We start from the raw sequence: 21634 nt of genomic DNA on the forward strand, positions 1-21634 counted from the left end.
TGCATGTTCTCCCTATGCTTGTGTGGGTTTCCTCCGGGCACTCCGGTTTCCTCCCACATTCAATGCGGGTCAGTTTAATTGTGAATGAACGAGTGAGTTGTCTGTGTTTGTGTCCCCTGCCCACTGCCTGAAGACGGCTGGGATGGGCTCCAGCACCCCCGCGACCCTACTGAGGATAAGCGGTGTAGATAATAGATGGATGGCTGTTAAGTTTACAGTTTAGTAGACACTCAAACAAGGAGAGAAGATGTCAATGGATGGATGGATGTTTTTAATTGTGTATTTTTGTGTGTGTCTGTCTGTCATGGCAGGACAGAGCTTAGTGAGGCTCTTTGACTCTCACAGTTAAAAATTTCGGCTCTCTGTGTCAAACTTGTTCGCCACCCCTGGTGTAGACTAAAGACAGGCAGACTGGACGATTTGTTTAGATGTGTGAATATGTCAGGAGGAAGACCGTATAGCCCCAATAGCTAGGATTGCTAATGCTATCCTCTCTAAATAGCACACTTTGACCTTTCCGACAAGGTGAGCCACCTCTTCGGACAGCTGCACAATATTTGTTTGCCTAGTCTTTGCTATTACTGTTGATTACTGTAGCTGTTTTTGTTGTTGTTGTCTACTGTTTTACTGGCCTTGTCCACTGTTTACTTCGGGTTACTACCGTCCGTCATGGTGTCATCACGTGTGTGCAAAAGGTCCATATTCATGCAGTGATGGGGAAAATTATGCAAATTATGTGAGTGGGAGTGTCTTCTTTCTTACAAGGATAAAACTGGACAATTTCTTGCTTCATCGAAGACAATGTTTCAAGGGACACTAGTATGCCCCCGGCACACAGGTTAAAAAACACTGCCTTAACACACTCTTAATATTTTCTCATAAAGCAGCTTGAACTCACTTCTCAACGTGTCAACATCCCGCAGAGTCTAAATTCTTCAACAAGGATCTGAATGGTATACCTTCTCACGTCAAGCCCAGCCCCGTCTCCGACTGTTATACCTGACCTTTCACGGGTTCTGTTTTTCTTTCTTTCCATCCAACCAAACCCCAAAAAATAAACAAGGCCAGATGAAAAGTCGACTCGCTGGCAGCCGCTGACTACGTTTCCGTCTTGTCACTCCTTATTAGCCAATGATGAGCAGTCTCCATGTTGGACAGGCGTGCCGTGTCGCTCACTCAAAAAGGCACGCACGCTAGTTAAACAGAAACATTGAATCAATGGGGGAAGCATGAGCGCAAATTTTACTATGTTTGCAATACACCATGCCTCAAGAAAAGAGAAAATATCATGGCAAGTACCCAGAAATGGAGAAGGAAATCGAGTGGTTTGAAGCGAAAAGACAAAATATCTCCCGTTTATTTTATATGTGGCTATTCTAAAGCAGTCTTCAGGGATCAGCTTCTAGACTATACTGTAGTATGTAACCAGCTAGTTACTTTTGGAGTAACGTGCTACTTTTTGGTATCAGTAATCTGGGGGTAACTAAATTACTTTTTAAATTAAGTAATCAGTAACTGTAACTAATAACCGTTTTTCAGTCACACGCCCTTGCTAACGTGCGGACCACCGGGCTTCTAACTTGGCACCGGCCATCACCACTCTTACTTTCGTCAACACATTCACCCGTGCGCATGCACAAGCGGCGGAAACCATGTGTGGCCTTGCGTGAGAATGTAAAGGGATGCCGTGGCTTGGAGCCAAATGGGGAAAAAAAGGGTCTGAGTTCTTGGAATCTTTATACTTCAGTGATAAAAAAATAAATAAAAACACATTTTGTCTTGTGTGCTGCAAAAACTTGCCTGACCGTATACAGACGCTCCCCTACTTACGACCATTTAACTTACGAAAATCGGTAGATACAAAGATTTTTTTCAGGATATGAAAAAATATCCGGACATTGCTGTAAGTAAGATTTCGTATTGTGTACACTTTTTTCCCGCTGCTACCAGCGTGTGGCGCTGTGAGAGGTCACCCAGCATCCACTCCGAAGAAGAAATCCGGCTTCCACTTCCTAGTTTGTTAGTAAACATTCTATACTGTATCTCCAGCGCGTAAGAACGTTGACATTTTTATTGTTTGTTATCTGGTGCATCCATTCAAGATGGTTGGTGTAAAGTGTAAAGAAGAGGCGAGCCATTTCTTTTGAAATGAAAGTGGAATAAGAAAGCTTGATGCGGTTGAGAAAATGGTTGGATCGCTTTTTTTCGGCCACTTTCTACCATAGAGGAGGAATTTGCCCAACTCTTGAGGCGCATCTTCCAAAAGTAAGTTAAACTCAACTTTATTTATCTTTATAGAGCATATTACATTTTTATGTTTTTTTAGTACAAAACAATACAGGTTACTTATACAAGCCTTAAACATACCTGTATAAACCTTAAACACACAAAATATTTCTTCCTCATGCCATGAGGCTCTTTAACTCCACCTTTATATTGTGTAAATTATAACCTTATCTTCTTTTTTCCTTTATCTTGTTTTCTTTTATCCTCACTGTTAAATGTGATACTGGAGTGCCACGCCCAATTTCGTTGTCACAATATGTTCAACTCATTTTGTAACAATGACAATAAAGGTATACTGTATTCTATTCTATTCTATTCTAAAAGCCCACATTAAATAGCGAGCCTTAGATTCAAAAAGGGGGCAGCACGGCAGGGCAATGGTTAGCGCATGTGAGGCACAGTTCATGTCTTGGGAACCTCCTGCGTGCGTTCAAATCCAGCTCCAGACTTCCTGTGCGGAGTTTGTATGTTCTCCCCGTGCTTGAGTGGGTTTCCTCCAGGCACTCCGGTTTCCTCCCACATTCCAAAAACATGCATTTCAAGTGAATTGGCCGGTCCAAATTGTCCCTAGGTGTGAATGAGCGAGTGAGTTGTCTGTCCCCGTGTGCCCTGCGATTGGCTGGCAACCAGTTCAGGGTGTCCCCTGCCCGATGATTACTGGGATGGGCTCCAGCACCCCCGCGACCCTACTGAGGATAAGCGGTGTAGCTAATGAGATGAGATTCAAAAAGGTTAGGAAACACTGTACCGCACTTGTGTACCAGGTTGTAAAAAAACACTTTGTCTTAGAATTTTTGTACTAAGTTTCGAACCCGATACCACACCACCGGGTGCATGATTGGCACCAAAAACACAGCACAACATTTTATTAGTAGTACTTTATTACATAACAGGAGGCTGACCCAAAGGGAGCTGACATGGTTGTCAGCCATCTTGCTGCTACGGATAAACCCCCAAAACCCTTGTGGAAGACTGGACCCAAAAAAAAAGGAGAAAAATGGTGCTGTTTGATCACTTTGACTCTGTCGTTTGTATTCTTCAATGTGCTTTGTAGCACTCGTTTGTGTTTGCACTACAAAATACGACATTAAGAGTTCGAAAAATACACTGTGTCTCTTTAAAGGGAGGTCCACCACACACCTATCAAAAATGTAAGGGTCTTTAATTTTCTACTAGTGTTTTCCTGTCATTTTTGTAGTAACACCCTGGAGAGTGAGTCAGGGTCTGCACGGAGATCCCAGAGTACTAGTTGAACAGTTTTGTTTGTTTTTTTACGGATAACAACATGATTGTTTATAGATCCAAAACATGAACTACAAACCATGCTTACAAAATATTTTTTACTAGATTCCGTTAATTAATTGAATTCATTAACAGACGGAAACACGTTTAATATTTTCTATGCACTAATCAGAAGACATTGGATTATCATTCCATTTGTGGAGTGTGAATCACGCTGCTAAATACAACCCGTTTTAATTTCAGGGAGGAAATATTTTATGGATTTGCTTTCGGGAATAAATCAGGTGAGCTGAGGCAACTGCTACCTTACTTTTCATGTTCTGAATTTGCTCCTTTAAAAGGGCTGTTCTGCCCCCTAACGGCAAGATAGGGGTATTACATAAACATCAAACAACATGGGCGATTCTTGTGTATTTTGTTGTATTGTATTTCGTTTTTTTTATTTCAATCATGTTGTGACAAACATCACAAAATAAACTATTCACCTGAAAGGAAAAAAAAGGATGACAAGCCAATGTTTTATGAGAGACCCGTTGAAAACTTCTTCTATCAATCATATAAACAAATTATCATATTTCATACAGTCACGGGTTAATTCAATGTGGCATTTTCTCATGATTTTTAAAATAAGATTGGATGTTCGCTTAAAATGTGATTTTAAGGTATCATACAAAATCATGCATGAACTTGCTCCCTCATATCTTTCAGATTTAATTTCCCCCTATGTTCCTGCTTGGAGCTTTTGCTCTGAAAATGCTGGCCTACTAGTGATCCCAAGAGCCAAGAAGAAATCCGCAGGTTTAAAAGCTTTCTCCATTCGGGCCCCGGTGCTGTGAAATGTTCTTCCTCCTGAGATTCGATCTGCAACCTCAGTGGAAATGTTTAAATCTAGGCTTAAAACACACTTATATTCTATAGCTTGTGAATGACCTATATTTCATTTTGACAATATCTGTCAATTGTTTGTTATCCATTGCAGCCTGGTCATCCTGGAAGGGGGATTACCACCTTATGTGCTGTCTCTTCAAGGTTTCGTCATTTTCTTCATGTTGAGGCTTTTGAGTTTTTCCTTGCCCTCATGTAGGTTATAGATCAGGGTAATGGTGTCATAATACTCTGTAGTTTGCAATAGTATGCGGTCTGTGCAGCCCTTAAAGACTCCTTGTGATTCAGGCCTATACAATTAAAGATTACTTGACATGGTTACTATCTAATTTCAACACAAAAACTGAAATAATTGGTTAAAATAAATAATACAAAAGCTCAGATGTCTGATAGAGTATAAGGCTTTTCAGTTCAATAAACGTTGATTAATTTAGCTCAGAAGCATCGCCAACTGACATTGATATTCCTGTTCCGGTTCAAGTGGCAACGAGGAAATCACAACCAGAATAAGGAGACTTGTCGCATCATGGTGTTATTAAAATAAATGAAGAAACAGTACAAACAGTACATTTCCGGCATTGGATTTGATGTGGTCCAAACAAACAAGAAGGCTGTTCCTTATTATTCAAGCGGTGCTCATCACGAGAGTTACTCTGCAGACAGTCGGTTTACTCCAAGACATCATGGGTCAAATGTTCCAAACACCAGCGAGCTGGTGATTAATTGTGGGAACAAAAGTTCTGTTTGTGTTCAACTCCATAACAGTGTGCTCTCAACACACCTGCTACACTTGCAGTTTAGTGAATTCAAATTTGAATTTCTTTTATGAGAGTACCGTATTTTCCGGACTATGAGGTGTACTTAAAAACCCCAGATTGGCCAGAAATTTGATCGTGCGCCTTGCAATCCGGTGCGTTACCGTATCTGTGCATGATTAATCAGTTGATAACTGACCACATTTGCATAACCATGGTGGCAACAGGGGAATCGAACCGAGCACCTAATCCTAACCACCAGAGACGTGGATTTTTGTTCACAATTGCGTACTGTCGGATGCAACAGAACCTGAACCGAATCTTCATGGGGAGAGCACTGGATCCTATCCACCAGGGATACAGATGACGCATAAAAAACCATTAGGTCTGATCTCATTATCACAATGTTTTTTAGTCACGGTACCAAATACGATAGAGAAATGAGAAAAAGAAACTAAGCATTGAAAACAAAATTTGAATACTTGCAGCCAAGTGTTTATATACTGTATATCGTTCAGATTGACCGTATTACTTCCCACAATGCCCTTCTCTTTACTCAGTTCAGAATTTTGTGCGCTTCGTACAATACTGTATTTCAGGGATCCCCAACTACGGATCGGTTTAATATTGACTATATTCTCAGGGCCAGGCCCAATGATAACGTCAACAATTTAGTACTGTGGCTAAAAAAATGTGTGATGATGAGATAAAATCTAGCACCTTTTCATGTGTTGGCCATTTCCCAAGTGGGCTAGTGGATAGGATGAGGCATGCTGTGATTCCCGTTGCATCCAATGTTATGTTTATGCAATTGTGATCAGTGAGCAGTCAATGCACAAACGCAATACTTTGTTTTTTGTACAACCCTAGTTTTAATTGCATGCGCCTTATAGTGTGGTGCGCCTTAAATATGGAGGAAAAAAAAAAACATTAAAAAAAAAAAGTATATGAGGGGTTCGCCTTATAGTGTAGAAAATACGGTAAACAATTCCCTGCCCTCCAGGCTTGCAATGAATAGAAACCGGAATTGTTAAAAATCTATTTTCAGAGTTAAAAGTGACAGTTTTCCTTGTGCTTTCTTTGCCCGCTACTAAAATATTTTGCACGGATTTGGAGAAGTCTTTTGCGCAACATGAGCTCTCTTCTCACGCTTTTTCCCAACTATACATTTGTACATGAGCACAGGGAAATGACTAAACCTCGGACAACAACTTATCCAGGTCCTTCTTCTTCTCACTGTACCGAGTGCTGACCTGTCCGACAGCTTTGGCGTGCTCTTCGCCCACCTCTTCCTTCCGTCGCTGCTGCTCTTTCAGAAAATCTGCCCACTCGTCTTTCAGACGCTCCATGTTTCCCTGCAGCTGGCCACTCTGGATGTAGGATTAAAAATGCTTGAAACTCATCAAAATGAACGACTAAAGTAGAGCAGGGGCGGGTCATGTACCTGCTGTGTTTCTAGCTCCCTCTGCTGGATTCTTTCTGCCATGTGATTTGCAGCTTTCACTGTCACAGATCAAGGCATATTTTGGGATTTGTACACCTCTTTCATGGCCAAATTAAAGCATTTTTAAGGACATTCAAAGCCAATTTTCCAATTCCTCCAGTACTGTTAAAATAGAAAGTCCTCTGTGAATTGTGGATTTTGCAGAGCAGAGCCACAAATTTACAGTATCTGCGATTTACAGATGTGATTTTTCATTTTGTGTCTGCATTTATCAAGACCTATGATTTTAAGATCTTGAGTAAATCGTGAATATTTATTTTTGAGACAAATCTTTCCCATAAAGGTGTTGAGTAAATGACAGTAATAAGTAGCTTACGTTTACAGTTGTAGGAAGTTCTTCCCATTACAGTTTACCACTGGGAAACCATACCCTATTTCTTTTGCATGGCCCATGAAAAAAGTCCATAATTGATACGTAATCCTTGCACTAATAAACATTTTATAGTGCTCTGTCCAGGTGTCCTCTTGAGCGCGACCCGTAGGGGGCGATGACGCTTTATAGGACAGTGCGGTACAAATTAATGCCAGCTTCAGTGAACACAGGGGAAGAAAAACAAGCAATGGCAAAGCAAGGCATTTTCTGCACACTTGTTAAGAAATATGGCAACTATTTTAAGCATTTACAGGCACTTCACCTAAAATTCAAAATTTTTCAATCACTGAAAACAAAACAGGAAATATCAAGTATTTTTAGAGTTTCAAGCGTCTGACTGTAAGAAAATGATGGTCTAAATGTCCCTTTTATACTATATACTATACTCTTATACCCATTATATACCTTTATACTCTTAGATCTTTATACGTTTATATTTCTATAGTGCGCATTAAGTGTGTGGTTTTACAATTTCACAAACACCTTCAAGGTCAGGAGAATAAGCCAAGGGACCACCAAGGGATGTGCCTCTTATTAAAAAGCTACAACTTGAGGGCCACTATGAGGCCTGCTAGCTGGTTAATCAAGATGGCCTTGCCTCCCACATTCGAAGCCGCTCAAAAGCGTGCTTATCTTCTCACGGAGACGCTTTGTGTTTATAAAGTTTCTCTATCCTTATTATTCATTTATTATACTTGCACGCCATCTAGCGACCAACATTATACACTGTATTTGAATATGTGATTCCTGTCAGATTCATTTCCTGTGTTCATATAAACCAATCAGATGTGTAGTTTCCTTCTCGTGTTTCCCAATAAATGAGCCTCCTGAAAAAGGAGGAGGGTGATTTCTCCCTGATCCAATCCTGGAAACACGCACCTCCGACGGAAGGGGTCATCAAAAACCTAAATCTCCGACTCAGTGTGTTCTTTTCTTCTTTCTACTACAATCGCAAGTTTTAACCTTGACACAGACATTTTTTGCAATTCCCATTGGATTTCTAAATTGAAGGACTTTCCAGATATTGTTTTCTTCTTCCATGAGTTACTGGATTTACGGGACCAAATACTTACATCGAGCGATGGCGTTGGAGAGCTGCTCCTTGACGCCCTCCAAATCTGACGGGAGCACTTCCTCATTTGCTTCTTGTACTACTTTACTCAAGCTCTCCAGTAATCGGCTTTCCCTGTGAGCCCTTTTCTCCTAGGAGAGAGATACGTTTTGAAAAATATTACCAAGGACGACAATTAGTGTGTTTTTTTAAAGATTAACACGCCCACATAACACTAAATAAGTGGTTCTAAGATGAGGGTGTATTCAAAGAGGGCACTTGATGGGGTACGTGTTATTTTAACTGTTTAAAAAGCTTTTATATAAAATCAAATCTTGTCATGATTTTAGCAAAGTGTAAGTAACATAGTGTTTTCATTTAGAAAACTATTCATTTTAAAATGTATATTTCAAGCAAATATTAAGCATGATCCCTAAAGAGGAGTTGGGATATGATTTGTATGTGCACACTGCAAAGCGATTTGATAAGTTCACAGTTAAGTCAAATCAAGTCATGCCCTTAATCTCAAGGAGTCTCAAAGGGCTGCACAGACCACAGGTTATTGCAAAGTACAGACTTTTATTACACCATCCCCTGATCTAAAACCTACATGAGGGCAAGGAAAAAAATCAAAACCTCACTATAAAGAAAATGAAGAAACTTTGAGAAGGGACTGCACTAAGGAGGCATTCAAAATAAAGAAAGAAGGCATAAATTGATTTTAACCTTGCAAAAATGGGCGAGAGCCCAAACATCCGATAAGAAATTCCAACCCTGTTTTATAAGCCCTCCCATGAGCCCTTTCTTCTTGTTAAATCATGGTTCCTACAGCTTAAGGCAGGTTCAATTCAAGACTTTTTAAGACTTTTTTAATGCCTTTTAAAATCAAATTTAAAACCAAACCAACCAAAAAAACACACACAATTTAAACAAACAGGACAAAAACAATTAACATTATGTATAAAGTACTTCATGGATCCTCAGTCAAAACTGGCAGATGTCTACTAATTGTAAAGAACTCTTCTGTTACATTCAATTCGCTTTTTTATCATGAAAAATGAAATATGACGTCTTAGTCCTGTGTAACTTTTTTGAAAAACAACACTCCTATATTCATGACAGATTTCAATTCCCCCCTCTACGGCTTACCTCAAAATTCCCTCCATAAATCACCCCTGTCCTTCAGCAACTCCACTGGCTCCCAATCTACCATAGTTTCAACTACAAAATCCTGCTTTACACCTACATGGCCATCCATACCCTGCCCCTCCCTACCTCTCTGACCTCCTTCATACTGCCACGCCATCCCCCTCCCTCAGATCAACTTCCTCCCTCCATCTCACTATACCCCCTGCCCGCCTCAGCTCCATGCGAGCAGAGCTTTCAGCCGCTCTGCCCCCATCTCTGGAACTCATTGCCGCCTGACCTCCTCCCTGTCCACCTTCAAATCCGGACTCAAAACTCACCTCTTCAGACTTGCCTTTTCTTGACCATCCGCCTCACATACTGCCCCTTTAAACTCTGATGTGTTTTATTGGCTATTTATTACTTGCTTGCTTTACTCTTGTTTTACTCTTTGTTTATTGTTGTGTCCTACTTATATGTACAGCGACCTTCGGTGTCCTGAAAGGGGCTTCGAAATACTATGTATTATTATTATTATTTTTATTTTTGACTGTAGCATTATAAAAACACATGCTTGGGAAAAACATATTTTGTACTCCCTGGATAAGGACAATTGACAAATATAACTCAATCCCCGAGTTCACATTTTTAAGACTTTTCGCAAATTAGATTTTAAGTAATTTTAATACAAATTAAGGCCTTATTTTTAGAATAATGAATTAAATGCCATTTAAGACTTTTCAAGGATCCTTGGGAGCCCTGTAAATCTTAATTACAAAATAAAATAAAAAAAAATTAACTAAAACAGACTAAAAGAAAAACGAAGACAAAAACAGATTTAAGGTTTAATAAATCGGAATAAATTTAATCATTTTTTATCAGTAAACCCATACATATGTAATTTGTGCTGTTTAAAAAAAAATAGAGAAATAATTCCAAAGGAGTTCTCAGTTTAAAAAATACGGGTTGAGAGTTAAGCTTTAGATGAATGCTTTACTTATTGGACTCAAGTTTATCGCCGCTTACCTCAAATTCTCTCACAAAGTAACGGATCTCTGCATTGATAACAGGCCTGTGGTCCAGCAGCCGGGACTGAATATCGCCAACATCTGTAATAGTAAGCACAAATTGAATAACTACACCGATAGATGTGTTAACATACTATACTGTATCTCCAGCGCGTTAAGAAGATTGACATTTGTATTGTTTGATATCTGGTGCATCCATTCAATATGGTTGGTGTAAAGTGTAAAGAAGAGGCGAGACGTTTCTTTTGAAATGAAAGTGGAATAAGAAAGATTGATGCGGTTGAGAAAATGGTTGGATCGCTTTTTTTTGTCCACTCTCTACCACAAAGGAGGACCTCCTGAAGCCCATCTTCCAAAAGTAAGTTGTTGCCAAGGCTTATCTGAGCAAGATGTCGGAAAATGATGTTATGTCTATGAGTAAGTCAACAGCCTAAGCCCAATTTATCAAGATAATAGACTGGCATCATATGCAAGCTCCTTTGAAAGTGTCCAATATTATATGCAGAATAAATTTATCACATAGACATTAGTATTTGTACATTATTGTCAATATTGGCCAATTATGTTGCTGTCCTTTGATGTACACCCTTTTGGGTAGATTTGCTTTCATAAACTAGGAGATTCAATCAAAATAAAGGGCACAGGGGAGGGCATATAGGACGGATTAGAATTTCTTGTCTCATGGTGTGGTCCTCTTGTGATCTCATTGCATGTTCAAAATCCATTGATGTCTTCTCTCCTTATTTTGTGTGTCTACTAATCGATACACTTCTTACTAGGCATTGATGCCTAGAGTCAAATCATCCAATTCGTATTACATTTTGCACAATTTAATTTCAACCCTGCCCATAAACTAAATACAAGTACATTTCCTAAAATATTAGATTTAACTTTTTGTAAAAGATGGTAGGGAAATGGGCAGAAACAGGCTCAAGTATTTGTTCAACAAAGTACTGTACTGCTATCAGCGTTTTTTTAATTTACAACTATTTTCTGTACCGTCAAATTCTAATTTTAAGTATGATCTTGCCCTGCGATTGGCTGGCAACAAGTTCAGGGTGTCCCCTGCCCACTGCCTGATGATTGCTGAGATGGGCTCCAGCACCCCCGCGACCCTACTGAGGTTAAGCAGTGCAGCTAATGAGATGAGATGATCTTGCCGTTTTATTGCACAACTGTACGGATTAAAGACACGATCCACTTGCATGACACTTTGCCGCCATCATATAGAAGTTATGAAAATCTACATTTACCCTACAGAAACCATTTATTTTTCCATTATCGAATATTTTTGAAAAAGTGCCAGGAACCTACTAAGTAGCACATAAGACATGAATGTGCATACTCCAGAGCAAGTTTAGCAGGGAGAGAAGTTCACATTTGTTGGCGATAGAAAGCATCTTCCTCTGTATGGCCAATCAGAATGGAGAACACAATGCACACTGCCAATCCGTGAAAGGAAACCGCGATACAGAAAGGGTTTCCTGTTTCGTTTTTTTAATCAATTACGTTTTGGTTTTTTACCGCTGGGAGGCGCTAAAAACACACATGTCCCTTAAAGTAATGGAGCACTTGTTTAATGGTTAGATGTGACGTATTTTCACATAATCAACGCACCCAGAAACCTATACACCTTCTGCAAAATTTTAATGTCAAACTTATAATACCCATAACTATCTCTTACCTTTGATAATTTTATCCATTTTCACTGTCGAATTAAGTTTCTTCCGTAGTCAAGTCTCATTTTAGTTCTTGTTGAAGGCGGTGAGTTCGGCTTGCTAGCTTCTATTTCAGACACGAGTAAAAATTGAATTAATGTTTAGCAACTAGCTAAGAGCAAACTGGTTAGTTGCAACATAAATATAAATTAATGTTTTCAACTTGATGTGTAATATAAAATAACGCATTCACTGTATCGAATAGCCTTGCCAGATAACATCGGTATGAATAGAGTCAGCTGACATCAATAACACTGAACTCCCACTTCCGGGGTAATAGCGTGGCTTAAACCAAGTTGTTAAAATAGGGGTGTCCTTTTAGAGACCTTTATATTGTTGTGTTCAAAAGTCATTTAAAAAAGTTTTAATGGTCATTATTGTGAGTCCAAAATAAAGAGAAACAATACAGTTACATTTCATACAATGACACTTTTATTTCTTTTACAAACGTTTCAGCGAGAGGAGCTTCCTGTTCCCCAGCAGATGTCAGTCTTGCTTCGTGAAGAAAGTTCTTCTATCGTGAAACATAAAAGCCAGTGGTAGGAAACGTTTGTTCAGAAATAAAACATAATAATATAATAGGTCCTGTTTTAAGCTCTTATTTTGAAATTTAGGTTTGTAGTATTTTGTAGCATTTTTTGAGTATTTTAGTAGGGTTTATTACTGTACTTGTATTTTTGTTATATTTATGTAGGAGAGAGAGAGAGAGAGGGAGAGAGAGAGAGAGAGCGGGGGAGAGAGAGAGAGAGAGAGAGAGAGAGAACCTGAAAAAGACAGAAGCAGAAGGAAACTGAAAAAGACCGAAAGAGAAAAAGAAGAGCTATAAAGTGGGAGAAAGAGAGGGAGAGAGAGGAAGTGTGGAAGAAAGATATACACAAAAAGAGATACAGAAAGATAAACTGACGGAAATAGGAAAATAGAGAGAAAGAGAAATAGAGAAAGAGAAAGAAAGGAAAAGTGATAGAGAGTAAGGAGAAAGAAAGAGAAAGTGATATAAAGAGGAAGCGAGAAAGAGTGAGAGAGGGACAAAAAGAGAGAATTCGAGAGAGAGTGACAGAAAGAGAGAGCAAGAGAGAGATATTAGTTGAAAGAGAGAGAGGGGAGAAAGAAATGAGGTGAAAGAGAGGTAAAGAGAGAATCTGAGATTGAGAGAGAAACTGATCGAAATTTAAAAAAGAGATAACAAAAGAAAGAAACAAAGAGAAAGAATGTGAGAAAGGGAGGGAGAGAAAGAAAGAGAAAGAGTGAGAGAGATACAAAGTGAGAGATAAAGGGTATAGAGGGGGAGAAGAAAAATACAGAAAGTGAGAGAGAGAGAGAGAAAGAGAGAGAAAGAGGGGTAGAACGGAGAAAGAGAGTGAGAGAGTGGAAAGAGAGTGGGAAAGGGAGTGTAGGGCTAAAACAAGAAAAAGGGAGAATGGAAAGACAATGTGAGAATCAGAGAGAAAGTGAGAGAGAGGGGGAAACAAAGAGAAAGAGAAAATAAAAAGCGAAACAGGTAGAAAATAGAGAAGGAGATAGCATGAGAGAGGATAAGAGAGGTAAAGTTAATAGAGAGGGAGGAGAAAAAAGATAAAGAGACAGAAAGTGAGAAATAGAGAGAAAGAGAGAAATTGTGAGAAAAGAGAGAGGGGAGAAATGAGAAACAGAGAAGAGAGGGGGAGAGTAGGGGTTGAAATGAGAAAGAGAGAAAGTGACAGAGAGGCAGAAAGAAAGAGAAAGAGAGCAGCAGAAAAAAGAGGGGGAGAAAGTCAAAAAGCAACAGTGGGAGAAAATAGAGAAAGAGAGCATGAAAGAGGAGTAGAGAGGTAAAGTTAGTAGAGGGGGAGGAAAAAAAGATAAAGAGACAAAAAGTGAGAAAGAGAGAGAAAGAGAAAGTGTGAGAAAAGAGAGAGGGGGAGAAAAGAGAAGGAGAAAGAGAGAGAGAAAAGAGAGTGGGAGAGGCAGAGTAGGGGGTAAACCGAGAAAGAGAGAGAGTGGAAAGACAGAGAGTTAGAGAGAAAGAGAGAAAGTGAGAGAGAGGCAAAAAGAGCGAGAAAGAGAGAAGCAGAAAAAGAGAAAGTCAAAAAGCAAAAGAGGGAAAAAATAGAGAGAGAGAGAATAAGAGACAAGAAGATATGTAAAGGAAATAGAGGAGGAGAAGAAAAAGATAAAGAGAGTCAGAAAGCGACAAAGAGAGATAAAGAGAGAAAGTGTGAGAAAAGAGAAAGAGAAAAGGGAGATAGAAAAAGAGAGAGAAAGAAAGAAAACTTGAAAAAGAACGACAGAGAGAGAGAGAGAGAGAGAGAGAGAGAGAGAGAGAGAGAGAGAGAGAGAGAGAGAGAGAGAGAGAGAGAGAGAGAGAGAGAGAGCGGGAGAGACTGAGGAGAGCCATTCCCTCATAGGTGGGGAACCGACTCTTGTCGTTCGCTCACTTCCAAGCGCCGGCTCGTAGATCCATTTCGTTCGCAAACACCACATCACTCCCCACAGTCAAGCCAGCGACAGCAAGACGAGAGCCGAGAAAACGCAGCAACGATGGAATAACACCTTTCCGACTATTTCTTGACTTGTTTTCGACCTCATTTCGCCTTTCAAAGAAACTCGGGAACTTTTGCTACCCCTGGCTTGGAGGCTGATGCTGGCTGACATGCGCTCAAAGTGACTGACAGACAGCAACACAGCGCGATGAAAGGTAATATTTGGATCGTCGTCGGGTAAAACAATGGACCCGTTACTTATGATTTCACATTTTGAAATAAACTCTCATTTATTTGAAAAAGTGTAAGAGAACTATGATGACTTTTTCTTCGGTCAAATTATAAAACTGTCTCATTCTCGGCGTGAAGCCCTTTTGATTTCTCGTTTGATTCTAAGAGTCCGTTTAACTCTCACATATAACATCATACTCTCACACATGCACAACTATACTTTCACACAGACACAGTCATACCCACAAACAAACTCTATATACTCTCTTTTCTATACTACTATACTCTCACATACACTATTATAAACTCTTACATATATTACTATACTTTCCTACTCACATTACTATACTCTCATACAGACACTACTAAACTTACTCACACGTATTACTACACATCATACTCTCACACATGCAAAACTATACTCTCATGTAGTCACCAACTTTACCTACAATACCCCCGCATTTATAATAATATCCTTTCATTTACACTACTATACTCTCTCACACAAACTAAGATACTCTCAAACAGACACTACTAAAGTCACTCACACATATTACTACACAGCATACTCTCACACATGCACAACTACACTCTCGTTGAGACACTATCTGTACCTACTATACTCTCACATTTGTAAGACTATCCTCTCATTTACACTAATACTCTATTTCACACATAGCACTATACTCGAATATACACACGACTATACTCTCTCATGCAAACTAAGGTACTCTCATACAGACACTACTAAACTCGCTCACACATATTACTGCAAATAATACTCTTACACATGCACTGTCAGTACCTACCATACTCTCTTATGTATAATACTATCCTCTTATTTACACTACTATACTATCTCACACATACTACTATATTCTCATATAGACACTAATACATTCTCTACCACACACTACAATACTCTTATACAGACACTACAAAACTCCCTCACACATATTACTAATCATACTCTCACACATGCACCGTCAGTACCTACTATGCTCTCTCATAAATAATACTATACTCACATTTACACAACTATACTATCTCACAAAAACTATTTTCTCATATGCACTCTACTCTCTCACACATATTGCTATACAGTACTATCATACACACACTATTATACTCCCTCACACATACTAATTTCCTGAGAGAAACTCCAGTTTGACCTCTGTGCAAGATCAGAGTGCATTGCCATGGTTACCAAAAGTACCCAAAGTAAAACAACACTGAAACTTGAGGTGATCATTACACTAGGCGCGAGAAAACCTATAGTATTGGCAATTTTATTGGTATGTGAGAAAAACCACTATAGACTCTCACACACATTATTCTACTCTCTCATCCCCACTACTATACTCCCACACATTCACGACAACAGACTCACACACACTTCTGTTTGAGCAGGGATATAGCATAGTAGTGTGTGGGCTACAGTGTAGTACTATGTGTGAGAGAGCATAGCAGTGTGTTTGAATGTATAAAAGTATGTGTGAGATATTATAGCAGGGTGCATGTGAGAGTATAGTAGTGTGTTTGAGGGAGTATAGTAGCATTTGTGTATGGGTATGACTGTCTATGAGAGTATATTTGTGCATGTGTGAGACTAGGATGTCATATGTGAGAGTAAGTATGATTTACTTCTCATATAATTTATCCATCCCGCCAAACAAAAATGCTCAACATATAGTGACAATATAAATATTAGAGTAAATAAAGTACTACTAATAAAAAAATTCAATTTTTCCCTTCTGTCTTTACAACAAAAATACTACTTCAGAAACACTACCAAAAAAACACTAAAAAAACTAAGTATCAAATTTAGTGCTTGAAAACGGGGATCTAATATATTTTTCCTTCTATTTTAAAAAATAAAAAAATAAAAAAATACTGTACTATACTGTTTTTTTGTTCATGATAAATGCAAAGGGCTACCAGTTTGATAAGGATTCCTAAAATAACATGTTATTTATTACTCTGTTGCTATTATATTATTACAATGTTATTACCAGGTTGTACTTATTGGAATCTAATTTTTTTAGAAAATCACAATGATTTCAGAACTACCGTAAATTCCGGACTATAGAGCGCACCTGATTATAAGCCGCACCCACCACATTTTAGGAAAACCGATTTTGTACTTACACTTACACAAGCCGCACCTGTATATAAGCCGCATGCGCCCACATTAATAATATGCAACACAAACACAAAATAAACCCAGACCCGAATTTAAGGCCCCTGATTGTAACAGAATATTTTTTTGGTTTGAACAATTTTATTGACACTTTTAACAGCAATTAAACACATTCACAATTCATTGAAGTCCACAGTCCAAAAATCACAGCCGGCAAAATGAACGGAAAATGATACCTGTACTTAATGTTTGACACAGACATGCAGAGTCCGGGTCCCGTTAAAAGTAATCCAAGGAAAAAAGTGTATATTTCCAAACGTAAGAATATATATCCACTATTGTCCGCCGTGTCCACAAACACTCACCTTTGCTGGTCCCCACTCCCCGTCAACCCGTGTTTGTTACGCCCCTTCTTCTTAATTCGCCCGTCCAAAACATATCAGAATAAGTGTCCAAAATAAATACAAATAAATACATTACAAAAATATACAGTTGCAAATACATATTATACATGGTTACACATATTTACAAAGAAAGACGGTACACCGAGAGAGTTTTCAAAGCTTTAATAATTAGATTAGTTATTCTATATAACACGCTACAGTGGGCATTTGCACGTCACACTGGGTATTTGTATATTGTATTATTTTTGCTTTATTATTGTATTGTTCTCAGCGAAGGGATGCTGCTGGAAATGTGAATTCCCCAAAGGGGATGAATAAAGTATCTATCTATCTATCTATCTATCTATCTATCTATCTATCTATCTATCTATCTATCTATCTATCTATCTATCTATCTATCTATCTATCTATCTATCTATCTATCTATCTATCTATCTATCTATCTATCTATCTATCTATCTATCTATCTATCTATCTATCTATCCATCCATCCATCCATCCATCCATCCATCCATCCATCCATCCATCCATCCATCCATCCATCCATCCATCCATCTATCTATCTATCTATCTATCTATCTATCTATCTATCTATCTATCTATCTATCTATCTATCTATCTATCTATCTATCTATCTATCTATCTATCTATCTATCTATCTATCTATCTATCTATCTATCTATCTATCTATCTATCTATCTATCTATCTATCTATCTATCTATCTATCTATCTATCTATCTAATGATATTATAACTTTAATTCGGGCAGTTAATGGTAGCAACACGCTAGCAACACAGTAAACGGGTCTGTTTAAAAAACATACCGTACTTGTAAAGATCACGGTAAACCGTCCTCATCTTCCTCCTTAGAACTGAAGACATCAAAGTCGTCTTACTCAGTGTCGGAAAAAAACTTTGTCATATAGACGTTGTCCCACGCTCCAATTCCTTCTGATTCTGTGCCCTCCTCTCCGTCACGGCTCTTCGGAACCCGTTGGTGATGGTGGATTTTTTGATGCTGCCCCACGCTGTCAGGATCCGCTGGCAGAAAAAGTTGCCTTTCGCATGCGCCCGGTTTTAGTGAAAGATTTCTCGCCGCTAGTCAAGCCAAGAAGTTGCAGTCTTCCTCGGCGCATATATTCCACCGGTCTAAATCTTCCCTTTTGAACTCGAGCGCCGCTGGCAGCCGTTGGAAAAATTCCATAAATTGGCCGAATCACTGAAAAAGCCGCAGGGTTGAAAGTTTGGGGAAAAAGTAGCGGCTTATAGTCCGGAATTTACGGTACTCTGTCACTACTATATTATAACAAGGTTATTACCAGGTTGTACTTATTGGAATCAAATTTCTTAGAAAATCACAATGATTTCAGGACTAGCCTGTCAGCTTTTCAGGCTGTGCTTTGTTTTTAGCTGAACTACACATACACATACAGTGATATCTAGCGGCCAAATATTACACAGAAATTCTAATAATATTAAACCAGTGGTTTTCAAACAGTGGGGCGGGGCCCCTGGTTAGCTTTGGCTTCAAGGTACACTAGGAAGCCATGCCTTTCTCATTGGCGAAGTATTTTGTTTACATTTAGCCTTCATGCAGTTCATATAGTGCAGAGTATAAGCTTTGAGTATAAAATGTGGACACAAAGTGTAGCAGAACCTCAAGAGAAAAAAATATTCAACACAAATGCGGAGACAGGCGAAGAGGACTAAAAGACAATCAAAAGTCTTCTTTCCAAAGCTAAGAAGAAGAATTTTGACAAAGTATACGTAGCACTTCACTGCGACCACGAAGTGAAACGATTGAAGGTGTGTTTGCTTATGTTAAAAATGTTGGCAGCAGACAGCATGAAGCCAAATAAATTAAGCTGTCACTTCAGGACATTACAACCCAATCACCCTGATTGGACCCTTGAGGTTTTTTTCAGTCAAATTGTGCCAAAAGTCGATGTGTTACCACCAATATTCAACCATTTTGTTGATACAGATGTTATGTCATCAATTAAAAGATAAAAAAGATAAATTTTGGTAGGGAGCGAGAGGATTTCTTCTTCCGAGGGGGCGCGTGACAGAATATATTTGAGAAGCACTGTTTTAAACAAATGCTTCAGCCTGTAAAAAGTGTTTGTAATTTTGTTCTCTGTAAAAGTCAAAAAGTGAATGGGGGAAAAGATAGAGAAATAGATAGAATGAGAAAGAAGAGAGGTAAAGGGAATAGAGGGGGAGAAGAAAAAAGATAAAGAGAGACAGAAAGTGAGAAAGAGAAAGAAAGTGTGAGAAAAGAGTGTCAGGGGACCGGACCGGAACAGAGGCATTAGGCAGGAAGGGAGAACTCATTTGCGTTAACGATTAGTACTTTTTTTTAGCAAAATAAAAGTCGTCTAACTCTCAGGGGACAAAACGAAACAAGGCTTACAGACAATCAGAAACTTAAGACTAGGAATTTTAACAAAATAGGCTTTTACTCAAAACGTGCAAACACAGGTTTTCTCTGACTCAAACAAAATAGGACAGAGCAAAACAGAACAGAAAATGCAATGAACCAGCACCCGCAATACCCACAACCCACCCTTAAGAAGCAAACGCGCAAATTAGGCGATCTGCTTCAGCTGGTGCCCAGGGGGCCGGGCCAGCCGGTCGCCACGGCGACCATGCTGGCCATGACAAAGAGAGAGGGGGAGAAAAGAGAAAGAGAGAGGGGGGAGTGAGAGAGGGAGAGTAGGGGGTAAAACGAGAAAGAAAGAGAGAGTGGAAAGACAGCGTGAGAGTCAGAGAAAAAGAGAGAAAGTGAGAGAGAGGCAGAAAAGGAGAGAAAGAGTGAACCAGAAAAAAGAGAGAGAGAGAACGTCAAAAAGCAAAAGAGGGAGAAAATAGAGATAGCATGAGAGAGGAGAAGAGAGGTAAAGTTAATAGAGGGAGAGAAGAAAAAAGATAGAGACAGAAAGTTAGAAAGAGAGATAAAGAGAGAAAGTGTGAGAGAGAGAAGAGAGGTAAAAGGAATAGAGGGGGAGATAAAGATAAAGAGAGACAAAAAGTGAGAAAGAGAGAGAAAGAGAGAGAAAGTGTGAGAAAAGAGAGAGGGGCAGAAAAGACTTATAACATTGGTAAAATGGCGGCGCCCTCTGTTGGCTGCGGCTGCATCGGCTCGCTACAACGGGTCAGGTGTATCGACATTTCGTTCTGTGTACATTGTTACACAGAATGACAATACAAAGGAAATTATTATTATTATTATTATAAAAGAGAAAGAGAGAGGGGGAGTGAGAGAGGGAGAGTAGGGGGTAAAACGAGAAAGAGAGAGAGTGGAAAGACAGCGTGGGAGTCAGAGAGAAAGTGAGAAAGTGAGAGAGAGGCAGAAAAGGAGAGGAAGAGTGAACCAGAAAAAAGAGAGAGAGAACGTCAAAAAGCAAAAGAGGGAGAAAATAGAGATAGAGATAGTATGAGAGAGGAGAAGAGAGGTAAAGTTAATAGAGGGGGAGAAGAAAAAAGATAGAGACAGAAAGTTAGAAAGAGAGATAAAGAGAGAAAGTGTGAGAAAAGATAAAGAGAGAGAGAAGAGAGGTAAAGGGAATAGAAGGGGAGATAAAGATAAAGAGAGACAAAAAGTGAGAAAGAGAGAGAAAGAGAGAGAAAGTGTGAGAAAAGAGAGAGGGGCAGAAAAGAGAAAGAGAGAGGGGGGGAGTGAGAGAGGGAGAGTAGGGGGTAAAATGAGAAAGAGAGAGAGACTGTAAAGACAGCGTGAGAGTCAGAGAGAAAGAGAGAAAGTGAGAGAGAGGCAGAAAATGAGAGGAAGAGTGAACTAGAAAAAAGAGAGAGAGAACGTCAAAAAGCAAAAGAGGGAGAAAATAGAGAAAGAGATAGCATGAGAGAGGAGAAGAGAGGTTAAGTTAATAGAGGGGGAGAAGAAAAAAGATAGAGACAGAAAGTTAGAAAGAGAGATAAAGAGAGAAAGTGTGAGAAAAGATAAAGAGAGAGAGAAGAGAGGTAAAGGGAATAGAAGGGGAGATAAAGATAAAGAGAGACAAAAAGTGAGAAAGAGAGAGAAAGAGAGAGAAAGTGTGAGAAAAGAGAGAGGGGCAGAAAAGAGAAAGAGAGAGGGGGGAGTGAGAGAGGGAGAGTAGGGGGTAAAACGAGAAAGAGAGAGAGTGGAAAGACAGCGTGAGAGTCAGAGAGAAAGAGAGAAAGTGAGAGAGAGGCAGAAAAGGAGAGGAAGAGTGAACTAGAAAAAAGAGAGAGAGAACGTCAAAAAGCAAAAGAGGGAGAAAATAGAGGAAGAGATAGCATGAGAGAGAAGAGAGGTAAAGTTGATAGAGGGAGAGAAGAAAAAAGATAGAGACAGAAAGTTAGAAAGAGAGATAAAAGGGAGATAGAGAAAGAGAGAGGAAGAAAGAAAACGTGAAAAAGAACAAGAGAGGGAGAGAAAGACAGAAAAAAAG

General features: G+C 39.2%; 2 protein-coding genes across 6 annotated transcripts in view; one reads left to right on the forward strand and one right to left on the reverse strand.

Moving 5' to 3' along the window:
* Positions 1-218: 218 nt before the first annotated feature.
* bloc1s5 (biogenesis of lysosomal organelles complex 1 subunit 5) lies at positions 219-12244 on the reverse strand. 3 transcript variants are annotated; one of them, XM_088322651.1, is made up of 6 exons: positions 11934-12244; positions 10248-10330; positions 8119-8248; positions 6613-6671; positions 6422-6538; positions 219-1193 (listed from the first exon to the last, which is right to left on the reverse strand). In XM_088322651.1, the coding sequence occupies exons 1-6, from the start codon at positions 11950-11952 to the stop codon at positions 1173-1175; spliced, it is 429 nt and encodes a 142-aa protein (XP_088178777.1). In that variant the 5' UTR covers positions 11953-12244; the 3' UTR covers positions 219-1172. The 3 variants fall into 3 exon arrangements, with proteins under 3 accessions (XP_088178777.1, XP_088178776.1, XP_088178775.1); XM_088322650.1 differs by lacking the exon at positions 219-1193 and adding an exon at positions 4921-5125; XM_088322649.1 differs by lacking the exon at positions 219-1193 and having other exon boundaries at positions 4921-6538.
* A 2149-nt stretch (positions 12245-14393) lies between these two features.
* The window catches only part of LOC148348514 (collectin-12-like), a 35684-nt gene continuing 28443 nt past the window's right edge, over positions 14394-21634 (forward strand). For all 3 annotated transcript variants that reach the window (XM_088322139.1, XM_088322140.1, XM_088322138.1), the window contains exon 1: positions 14394-14641. In XM_088322139.1, coding sequence (XP_088178265.1) covers positions 14635-14641 — 7 coding nt within the window. In that variant the 5' untranslated portion in view covers positions 14394-14634. The remainder of the gene's footprint in view (positions 14642-21634) is intronic.

Source organism: Urocampus carinirostris, chromosome 18 (assembly GCF_059441175.1).
Source record: "Urocampus carinirostris isolate Australia breed hairy pipefish chromosome 18, RoL_Ucar_1.0, whole genome shotgun sequence".
Taxonomy (NCBI): Eukaryota; Metazoa; Chordata; class Actinopteri; order Syngnathiformes; family Syngnathidae; genus Urocampus; species Urocampus carinirostris.

Coding starts and splice junctions, on each gene's coding strand:
- bloc1s5 (XM_088322649.1), bottom strand. Junction 8,249..10,247: donor ACTTTGTGAGAGAATTTGAG/GTAAGCGGCGAT, acceptor TCTCTCTCCTAG/GAGAAAAGGGCTCACAGGGA. Junction 6,539..6,612: donor GGGAGCTAGAAACACAGCAG/GTACATGACCCG, acceptor TCCTACATCCAG/AGTGGCCAGCTGCAGGGAAA.